This window comes from Mizuhopecten yessoensis, unplaced genomic scaffold (assembly GCF_002113885.1).
Source record: "Mizuhopecten yessoensis strain PY_sf001 unplaced genomic scaffold, ASM211388v2 scaffold3229, whole genome shotgun sequence".
NCBI lineage: Eukaryota > Metazoa > Mollusca > Bivalvia > Pectinida > Pectinidae > Mizuhopecten > Mizuhopecten yessoensis.
Genome location: NW_018404940.1, coordinates 342,376 through 354,473, shown reverse-complemented (window position 1 = coordinate 354,473; position 12,098 = coordinate 342,376). Strand labels below are relative to the sequence as shown.

General features: G+C 37.1%; 1 protein-coding gene across 1 annotated transcript; it reads left to right on the top strand.

Annotated features, from left to right (window-relative positions):
- Positions 1-2,580: 2,580 nt before the first annotated feature.
- LOC110447119 (zinc finger protein 415-like) lies at positions 2,581-11,156 on the top strand. The gene is made up of 2 exons (XM_021492579.1): positions 2,581-2,782; positions 4,843-11,156. The coding sequence occupies exons 1-2, from the start codon at positions 2,653-2,655 to the stop codon at positions 7,131-7,133; spliced, it is 2,421 nt and encodes an 806-aa protein (XP_021348254.1). The 5' UTR covers positions 2,581-2,652; the 3' UTR covers positions 7,134-11,156.
- Positions 11,157-12,098: the final 942 nt, after the last annotated feature.

The window sequence follows — 12,098 nt, the reverse complement described above, 5'->3', positions numbered from 1 at the left end:
CTGCATATCAGTCCATCAAACATCAATTGGATGTTAAATTATACCATTAAATCAATGAGCAGTGGAGATCCTGTATCTCATGAAATTGATAGATATCTTTTATTGTTCAATGTATATTCAACATGTACCTTACTGGTTGTTAAGTAGACCACCACCAGAAAATACAAACATAGCTGTGTAATCCAGCTAGAAGATATTCCTGAAAAATGATTTTTCATACCAGTGTAAAATATGTGCATTGATTAGGTTGCCTTACAAGCGTCAGCTGTAGGGAATTTTCCTTTAGCTTAGCGGTAGAGCATCGGGCTGGAGAGCCAAGGGTCGTGGGTTCAAGCCCCAGTGACGGCACTCTCTTTATCACTTTTCCTCGTCCTATTACAAACTCGTGCCGGTGGCCCTGATCCCCATTAAAGTGTTGGAGAACCCTTGGTGGGGAGTCGAGGAACCTGGGTTGGTGTTAGAAAAAAGAGGGGAATAGTGTAAAAGATGTGTATTGATTAGATTGCCTTACAAGCATCAGCTGTAGGGAATTTCCCTTTAGCTTAGCGGTGGAGCATCAGACTGGAGAGCCAAGGGACGCACGTTCGAGCCCCAGCGACGGCACTTTCTTTATCACTTTACCTCGTCCTATTACACCAGTTCAAACAGTTACAGATCAATCATAGAGAAGATACATGAGTAAGTGAGTGGGTAAGACAGTTCCAGATCAATCATAGAGAAGACACAGGAGTAAGTGAGTGGGTAAGAAAGTGACAGATCAATCATAGAGAAGATACAGGAGTAAGTGAGTGTATAAGACAGTTACATATCAATCATAGAGACGATACCGGAGTAAGTGAGTTGGTAAGACAGTAACAGATCAATCATAGAGAAGATACAGGAGTAAGGGAGTGGGTAAGACAGTTACAGTTCCATCTTAGAGAAGATACAGGAGTAAATGAGTGGGTAAGACAGTTACTCCTGTGTCTTCTCTATGATTGATCTGTTACTGTCTTCCCCACTCCCTTAATCCTGTGTCTTCTCTATGATTAATCTGTAACCTGTCTTACCCACTCACTTCCTCCTGTGCCTTCTCTATGATTCATCTGTAACTGTCTTACCCTCTCACTTACTCCTGTGCCTTCTCTATGAGTGATCTGTAACCTGTCTTACCCACGCACTTACTCCTGTGTCTTCTCTATCTGCAAGGCCGAAGTTTATTACTGAGTAAGTGAGTGGGTAAGACAGTTACAGATCAATCATAGAGAAGACACAGGAGTAAGTGAGTGGGTAAGACAGTTACAAATCAATCATAGAGAAGATACAGGAGTAAGTGAGTGGGTAAGACAGTAACAGATCAATCATAGAGAAGACACAGGATTAAGTGAGTGGGTAAGACAGTAACAGATCAATCATAGAGAAGATACAGGAGTAAGTTAGTGGGTAAGACAGTTACAGATCAATCATACAGAAGATACAGGAGTAAGTGAGTGGGTAAGACAGTAACAGATCAGTCATAGAGAAGACACAGGATTAAGTGAGTGGGTAAGACAGTAACAGATCAGTCATAGAGAAGACACAGGATTAAGTGAGTGGGGAAGACAGTAACAGATCAATCATAGAGAAGACACAGGAGTAAGTGAGTGGGTAAGACAGTTACAGATCAATCATAGAGACGATACAGGAGTATTGAGTGAGTGGGTAATTAAAGACAGTTACAGATCAATCATAGAGAAGGTACAGGGGTAAGTCAGTGAGTGGGTAAGAACTTTGAATTTAAACAATGTGTTTACATGTGGAAAGGTTTAAATGGCAGCTCAATGAAGCAATTTTCACAAAAACTTAATTACAAAAATGATCATATTGATGAAGGCTGTGAAAAGTGATGAAGAGTGGAGATATATATCTATATAGGTGATGCTTTCTTGTACATTTTTTATTATCATTATTTGTATGCCTGTCTATTAAACCATTGAATGTTAGCCCTGTAGAGCAAACATAAACATTAAAAAAAATAACAAAAAATAAAATGTCTGAAAGACATGAATGTCCTTTGGACCTGTGGTTGATTTCTCAAAAATATTTTGTATGCATACAACAAAATATCCTGAACTTCTCATATTAATTTGATGAAAACAAATGAAACAATTTAAATAAAGCGCTTTAGAGTGGCCTATGTTAGCTAGATAGGGCGCTATATCAAGTGTTGTATATTATTATTATTATTATTATTATAAAAGCGGAGTAAAAAAATAAAAAAATAATGTTGTTCCTATTTTTATTCTTTGTTATTTATAAGTTCAGTAATGAATTTGTAATTAGTACCAGTCAACCCACCCCACCCTCCATCCGATACAGTAAAGGGACTTTTGTAGTTAATTTCTGATTCAGGTGTACCTGCTGCATATTTACGAGGTATATTCATTTTAATTGTGTCTGCTGTACATTTTGATGTATTTGTTCCGGAAATTTTGCGGTTTGGATTACCAGGGAACAATCTGGCTGATTGACAAGAGATCACCAACACAGCCATCAGAGATTGGGGCTTGCTTCCTTAAAGTTTCCTGTGTGAATGGGTTGTCCCCCTTTCATTTATAATTACTTCTTGGGAATCTTGCTGCCGAGGCAGGAGTTTTCCTGATTTGTGGCAAGACCTGTCACGTAAAAACCAACATGGTCATCTTCTCCAGGGTGACTGGAGCTGTTTCCAGTGATTTTGTCGCCAAATTTCCTCAGCATTTTAACTTCATAGAAATGCTGGAGTCCGTTTGTGAAGAGACGGGCACACGGATTGTGAACCAGGGTACGTGTGGGGGCCTGTATTGGCACATGATTGGGATCGTGCATTGTGTGTAGAAGCTAGTATGAGGGTGTCTGCAAGGCCGAAGTTTATTACTGATGTAGCTATATATGGCAACAGTTGCAGTACTTTTCTTGTATGACTAACAATAACATACAACAAGAGGGTTGCTGTAACGTAAACGTCAACAGTACGAGTGAGGTTACTTTAGTGAAGGTTCATATTTAACTTAGGGTACATAGCCCACAGGAAGATACATTCTACTAGCCAAAAGCTATCGTTTTGTAGTAAATATTTGAAAAATAGGCCTTGAATAAATTTACTTGCTCTGAATTGTACACATGTAGTTATTATTATGCATTTATTGGAATGCCCTGCTGAAACTAGCTAAAATAAGCCACTCGAAGATGATTTACTATATAAAATCCAATATCATATAAGTCCTATCAATGAACAAAACAAATGCAATATGTTAAACATTGTAGGAGGTCCTTTCTGAAGTACAAGACTGCTTGGTCCTAAGCCACCTGGTTAATACCTCTGCATGTGTGCTGGAGGTGTAATGGTATTTTTTGAAGGGGTTCATTCTATCAACAGTATAAAGCACACCCCATTTGACGCTTACAGTGCAGACACTGTAGCCCCCACCCCAGACCATTTTATACTCAAACTGTGTTATTGGTGTTGTGTGAGCAGAAGAAAAACAATTCTTGAAAACCAATGCTATTATGACTTTAGGGTTTGAACCACATGCATATGTTCAGCCATATACATGTACAGCCTATGAGTGTTCATTCTACTCAATTAAGCCACTACTTTATAATATAATAAACGGACCATAGCAGACCAACATGGGTCAATTTTCCACAACCTTTCACGGATATGTCTTCCATTTTAGCTGAGAAAGATCTCTCGTCACCTCTTACAGGGAGATAAACTCATGCAGATCTGTTTTAAAACATGCCTTAAATATATATATTGTGATAAAAAAAAAGGGATACTTATCGTAATATCCGTGGAGGAGATTATACACTTTCTCAGAACTAAAAGCATAAATAAAATGTGTGTATCCTTACACTCTAAGGAAAAATAGCACTTTAAGATGGCATCTTTTGAGCTGTTCAATGATCAGATGACATCATCAGATCTTAGAAAATAGGAATAGTTTAGCAAATTCAATTTTAATGTTCAAAATCGTGAGTCTTCCTCCAAAATAAGGAAAGTTGACAAGTATGGATACTTTTGTTTATTAATATGACTACATTAACTGTTGCACTATAATAATATATAATAATAATCTTTTTTTAATGTAGTGTACAATTGTCAACAACAAACAAAAGCTCTGTAGAGCTTTTATTACTTCGCCGCTAAGGGAACAAATTATGTTTTTTGTGGTTGAGGAAAACCCATTGGGGGGAAAACCACCGTGTCATCTTAGGAATAACAACTACGTAACCCTATTAGACATTAATCTCTTTTTTCGCCCACCGTTGGGGATCGAACCAAAATTCTTGGGAGAGCGAGTGGCCTGAAGCTCACACTTGAATGCACACAATAGTACATTGACTGCGGGCATTAGCAATCATGGCTACTGTGGCACCCTATCAGATGGATTGTGACTAAAACAGAGGGATGGGAGAAAAATTATCATCCCTTATCTTGAGCTACATAATGACACTAATGACAAAGCACAAATCCTGACGGATATGACTAATGGTAAAAAAAAAATCAGATACATTTTTGTTTCCAATCCTTGGGGGTGAACCTTGAGGTGTTATTTGATTGTCTAACCTTCGGCAAAGCCTTTGGATGAACAACCAAATAAATCACTCAGGCTTGGGTTGGCGATTTCTGCCACACCTTCAAGGTTGTGGAAGATTTCATTAATCACCTACCAACCATAGAATGCTACTTTGCTCACCTTTTGCCATGTGGAAGTTTTCAGTGCTTGCTATGCAATTATAAGTTGGGCTAGAAGTATTTCTTAAAGTCTGCCTGCATTTTATGACTGAATATGAAATTGTACACTTTTGTGGTAACATACTGTTCTGTATATATTTCAGGAAACAGCAACTTTGAGATAGTTGGTGACTGGTCACAGATGACCTTCGTCCACAGCATGCTGGAAAACACTATGGCCATATATGGTGCGGTTGCCATGGTATCCAGTGCCTACTCACCTGCTAAAGATCTAAAGATATCACATAACAAACGTATGATGACCCCTGATACAAACATCAATAATCCCAGTGTGCGGGATGGGCATGGCGGAATGAGTGACCAACCAGACCTGCGGGATCGGTCTTATACATCGGGGAACACAGCTGACCGTTACTATGATTCAAGGGTTGGGTCATATACTGGCAACAATGGTGATCGTTTCTATGACAGCAGAGGCAGTCCTTATACACCAGGTACAACAGGTAATAGGAATTTCGACAACCGGGGATGGTATTTATATGCTGGAAACATGGCTGATAGAGTACATGATCCAAGGGGAACATCATACATGCAAACAAACAGTGGAGATAAATTTTACGATACCAGAGGTGGACCTTACACCCCTGGGTATAGTGGGGAACGTCATTATGATCCAAGAATGGGACCATACACACAGCCAAACATGATGGACAGACACTTTGACAATCGGGAAAGATCTTACACCCCAGCAAACATAGGAGATAGGCAATACGATTCAAATGTTGGACTGCCATCTGCCAATATAAATGAAAAAAATCCAATGAATGTGGGAGATAGCTTAGATCTACCTTCCCTTGGTAACAGTTCAGCACCAACTGGTGGCGATATAGAAGGGACCATAGATAGACTAGAAACAACTGCTAACATTGCAGGAGATAATCTTGTACATCAAGGGGAGGCAACTCAGTCTAGCCACGGTTTACCAGGAAAAGAATTAGTGACAAATCTAGATCTACTGAGCCAAATTAGTGGAGTTCAAGAAGGATCTGCTAGTCAGAGAATGACAACTCCAACACAGGTCACTGGACAGAAGGATGGGGAGATGGAAGTGAAGATTAAAGATGAGCAGGACGAAAGTGTCACAGTGACAAAAAAATCGCTGGAAACTCCAGAGAATTCAAGAGACAAAAGGACATCAGAGTCAGTTTCTGAACCAATCAGTGAATCTCCTCATGAAGCAAGTGATGAGCAAAAACAGGATGATGGGGATGAGCCAGATGATGATGTAAATGAAGAAGCAACTAAATCTGACCATGGTGATGCAGACTACCATTTAGATTCCGACACAGAACAGTCTGAAGAAGTTGAGAATTTTGATTCTGAGGTGTCTGAAGAAAGTATAGTATCTGTGAAGGTGAAAAAAAGGAAATACAGGAAGCGGAGGGTTGAAAGGCCACCAAAGCGGTACACCAAAATGAAAAAAATGAAAAAAAACATGCTAAAACAAGAAACATCTATGGAGGGCAAAAGAAAGCGTGGTCGACCCAGAAAAAACACAGGCCCTGATACCAATATAAAGTGTCCTGAGTGTGAATTCATTGCCAAGGATAGAAAAAGTTTGTATGCACACAATCGAAGAGCTCATCTAAATGTAGCAACGAACTGCAATATTTGTGGGAAATTGTACCCTAGTCTTTTTGATATGAAGAGACATCGCATATTGATTCATAATCCTCCCAAGTATTGTTGCGACATTTGTGGCAAGCGCTATAAAGTCAACACAAGTTTAAAACTTCATGTCAAATCCCATGAACCGGGCTATGTGAAGCCTATATATCCTTGCTCATCTTGTGATAAGTCTTTCGCTAACCCCAGCCTTCTCCGAACACACTCTCGACGAAAACATGAACCTGAGTCGGAGTTTGATCGTGAAGTCAGGGAGGTGAAGCACTTTTGTTATATCTGTCATAAAACATTTTCTTCCAAAGCAGCATTACAAGAACACACCAAAATCATCCACATGAGAATTTATGACCACCAGTGTGATCAGTGTGGTAAGGTGTTTGGGTATGAGAAGTCTCTAGCCACACACAAGCTCATCCACTCCTCAGCCAAGAACTTTGTGTGCAAAATCTGCGGTAAAGCCTTCAAGCAGAAGTCATGCATGACCATCCACCAGGCAATTCACATGGAGAAGAAGTTCTTGTGTGGACACTGTGGTCGTGGCTTTACTCAACGTCAGTCACTCAGGCGCCACGAAATTATCCACCGTGGAGAGAAGCCATACTCGTGTAAGCTTTGTGGTCAGGCATTTAACTCAATCTCTACCATCCGTCGTCACGTCATCCTTGTACACAAGCTTCAGAAAGACTCCAGTGTGTGGCGCGAGGACATTGTTGTGGACACAGAACTTCTCGCCAGTATCACAACATAACCCATATATAGCCCGGTCCATATATATTCACAGCATTAGCTTACAAGTAGATGTCGACAGCTTATACCTAAGTTGACAACTTCTCATCAGCATTACAACACAGTGATTGTATATGTGCTTACAAGGTTTTTCTATCAAAACAGCAAAAACTTTAAAGGGACCCCTATTATTTGACAGTTTTGTCCCATATTCCAATGTGTAACCGATCACTTGCTTGGGACACCCGTTAGACCCTTAATGCCTAAACTTGTGTTAATGCATCAATATAACATGCATTACACATATAAGTGTGTATATGCTTATTGCCTCAATTTTGGAATTATAGTGTACCAATTAGCAGTCCAGCACCTCACTAACACAGCCTGTACACAGTGTGATTCACATTATAATCTACACCTAATAGTTCTCACTGTGAATTAGATGTTAACCAAGATTGTGAATTAGACGTTGTAAACCAATTTATTTTTTCTTGAACAAAGATTTTTTTTATAAAAAAGAAGATTAAATATGATGCGTAAGCTGTAATTGTGCATCTATTAAATATGTGGATTAGTACCCAGTATTTTAAAATGTATTTTCTTATAAATAACAGGATTTTGTAAGTGCTTTAACATTCTGTGTAAAAACCTTTTGGATGAAGTGGATTCAACATAAGGCTCATACAGAAATTATGTTTGGCCATATTGTAACATTAGGCAAAATTGTCTCCAGATTGAACTTACAAACCGATATTACCTATATAGCTAGCTGAGACCAAATTGGCATCCTACCAAGGCAATCTAATTTAACATGGTCCTTCATTTTTGTTAGTGACTGAAGAATTAAGATGTTGGATATTTTATGGTTTGTGTATCATAAATTCTATGCAAAGTATACATACATGCATGTAATCTGTAAACCTTTATTCTTCACACTTTTTTTGTGGTTTTTGCTTTGAATTGAAATTTGTTTGTGAAAGTGACATTTTTAATTTAGATCTAAGTCTATGTACTATAGAAACTATTTAAACTGTAAACTGTAAAGGTACTCTGGACTATCTTACTATCATCAAAGGTGTTACAGTTGTCCCAAATATTTCAACTTCTTGTGGTTGCAGATATATCTTAATCACATGGGGATTGTCAATATTATCATTGTGCATCAACGTTTATTATAAATGTCTATATACAATGTATATATAAGATAGGATCCAAGTTAGCTGAAAATTGAAAATTCCCCCATAGAAAATTTGATTGGGATGGTTAAAAAGGTAAACAAAAAAAGCACCTTTTTTTTCAGTAAACTCAACAACGCCCCTCCCCCTCCTTTTATACACCTGTCTTCCTGTCTCTTCAAGGTATTCATAATATACCATTGCCTTTCCATCTGTGCCATTTATGAAGTACAATGTGCTTCAGTGTCTTCTTCAATAATTCCCTAAAAATGGAAAAATAATTAAAGTACAAAAACCATGAATTCAAGTTACATACTTTCAATTCTTGAATAGTGGTTACGCTATCAATTCCTGACCGCATATGCCTGCAACATGCAGGTCCATGCATTTTATCATTTAGACTACACAGAGAATGTGCTACATGATGAAATCTGTGATAATCTGTTGGAGCATCTCCTTCTTCTCCTTTTTTTTTTAAAAAGTTAAACATATATTGATGAAACTGCATAGACATTGTACCATTACTCCATGTCGACCTAGCTGTCACCTGATCTTGAAGTTTCAAATAAATTCATTGCTTCAAATATAAAAGCATAACAAATCTTCCATTAATGATGTGTTTCATAACATTTTTAGGCCCTTGCTTCATTTCCTATTTAAAGCTTGAGGCTTGAAATTGAAATTGAAGGTCAAAATGGTTTCGTCTGGCATAAGGACATAATTTCTTATATTACAGAAGATATTCTAATGACGCTCTGCTCTTACACTATCTGTAGCATTACTTTTGGAAAGATGTTGTGTGTTTTGGAAACGTTTCATATTTGTCAATATTTGATCAGTTTGAGTTCTATTTGACATATTTTCCCTGATTAACCCCTCTGACAATCACCAGACTTGGGTATGGGGGTACATAGCAGAGGGCTTCCTGTCACAGTTTACCACAGCATGCAAATTTTAATAAAACATATACATATATCTATCTACAATAAGCTCCCTGTCTACTAGAAGAGCTTACTGTTTGAACATTTTAAACACCATATTTTGCTACCTACATTGCATATCTGTGACTTCAAAAATAGTAACCATTTAATTGTTTTGTTTATTCCTATCATACATTTATTTTATATAGATAAATACCATATATTGCCTAAACTTGAGAACCTGACAATGGATTAAGATTTTTATAATTTTCTGTGCTATTGCATTATTATTCTATATTCTGATTTTATTTACACATCAGAAGTTGTAACTGTATACATGTATCTATACTGTAAACGTAGAATGAGATTTTTCACTGCAAGTTTCTTGTCACTGCATGTTTCCTAGCTGATTCCTTTAGTTGTTATTTTTTGGCAAACACTCGAGTCTATCAGATGTATATATTTCTGTAGAAGAATTATGCAGAAATCTACAGTGTGTTTTTTAAAGTGCATATAGGCCCAACACATAAATTGCAATGTAAAACATTATGAGAAGTGTTTGGTGTGTCACAGATCTTTGTGTTATGACCTTACATTACCAGGAATTATTCCGTAGCTAACACCAGAAGTTTCAGATACCAGTTAAGTGATATTGGTTGTCATTCATACATGGACATGGTGCTATTCTGTTTTCAAAACCAGATACAATATGTATTTTAGAAAAGCAGGTGAAGGACCATTCTGATCATTCACTTTAATGTATGTATATATAATGTGGCAATATTTTTACTTTGGAATATCTTTCATCCATCTGTCTGTCATCCGTCCATCAACATTTTCTCAAAATGACCTTCTGGACCACAGAATGGAATTTTAACACTCCCCCAACCTCCTTTAACCAGCTATTCAACTAATGGGAATGAAGGGACAAATACATACGTGTATGCTATGGGGATTGGCTGCAGGGTCTGCTCATAATCACCTGGGGACTATGGTCATGAAATGGAAACAGTGAGATCCCCAACCAATAACTATATACATTGTACACAATTTCTGAACATGAAGAGATACATGTACATATATGTATGTAACCAGGATTTGCCCTGGGGTCTTGCCTTACCTCAGAGGACTTGGAACCATAAGTCATGGAATGCAAACATTTAAGATTCCCACCCAATAACTTTACAAATTCAAGGTATGAACAGATGAACATGATCATACTGTTAGAATTGGCCCCGAGATCTGACCCTGCTCCGAGGGACTTTAAAGCCTTTGATCATATTATAACATAAAAACTGTTCAGATTCCCACCCAATAACCACTGCTTGCTTGCAGGCATTAAAGAATTGTAAACAGACATGCTGACAGGATAAGCTCCAGGGTATGGCCCTTCCCCTTGAGACATTTATTATTTGCAATAATTAAGAGGGTATGTTGCACTGATTGCTTAAGTGTCCAGGAGAACAATAGCAACAATTGTGGCTTTTTGTTTTGCACTTAAATATGTAAAAATAAAATACACTTCGTGGGATCTGAGATATTTGCTGCAACAGTATTTGACCCTATATAATATTAATTAATGAATGGTTATTGACAAGTTTGTCAAATTCTGTTGAATCTAGCCTATGCTTTGTTTTGGGCCATATGTATACAAATAACTATGTTGTTCTAAGACATAGAGATGCAGGATGGCTTTATTATGCATCTAAGTGTAACATTTCAATCATTGATATGGAGTGTTTGTTAAAAGGAAATATACAATGTATGTATTATATTCATATGTGCTATGATTACTGTCTACATCTACATTTACTGTGTACCTATATATGCATATATGCTTGATATAATCTTTTAGTTTGGTGTGAACTAGCTCTCATGTCATTTAATTACATGCACTTTGCATTAGAGGACATGTATTGTACAATGAAATAAACAAAACATATGAACAAACCAATTTTTGTGGTTAGTTCTTAATTAGCTGGTATATTGGTTCAAAATTAAAACTTTTAAATGTTTGTACTGCTGCCACATAGTGGTAAGGACATTAAATGTTGGTATTTACTGTTGGTAAAACATCTTGGTTAAAGCTTTACGTTTAGCCCCATTACTCTAATACCATTAGTAATAAAAATAATGTTAATTTGAGGTTCTTATATACCGCTTTATCACAACCTAGTTCTTAGGTCGTCTCAAAGCGGTTCACAAATTATTATCCGTGGTTGGTAGAAGTATAACCATCATCAAACTTAATATATGGAGACCTCTTGAGTACTTACAGTATACCAATATATAGAATGTAGGTAACTTATATAAGCTCCATTTCCATCAACTGAGCATGAGCAACCTTTTTCTTTAAAGCATATTTACTTTGTAGCATAAATGGTTAACGACACCAATTTGTGACACATCAGCTGTGGCAGAGCAGAACTTCTCCCACAACCACTATAGGTTTCCTCACTTATGGTTCATTGGATAGACCTGCTATTTGAGATTTGGTTGGTAAACAAATGGGAAGCACCCTGGACATAATGTCATTGGCCAATCTCTAAAATTATGACATCACATGACAATGCTTTACAATGAAACCTTCAAGCAGAGATGTATAATACATTTCTGCTTCTAGTGAGCAAAATATTTTTTAAAGGAATCATTTGGTTCAGCTTTGATACATCTTGTTTGTTTTATCTCATGATCAATCTTCTGATATATTTATTTAAGTATTCTTTTTTGAAAACTTACCATAAAAAATAATGATCTTTGCTTTTAGAGCAAAATGAGATATTTGATTCAATGTTTTAAAATTTAAATAATACTGGACAGTCTTCCTTAATAAATTGAGAGTAGGAGTTATTTCCCTTTTGATGTAGCTCTTCACACACAAAAAAGGAAGAA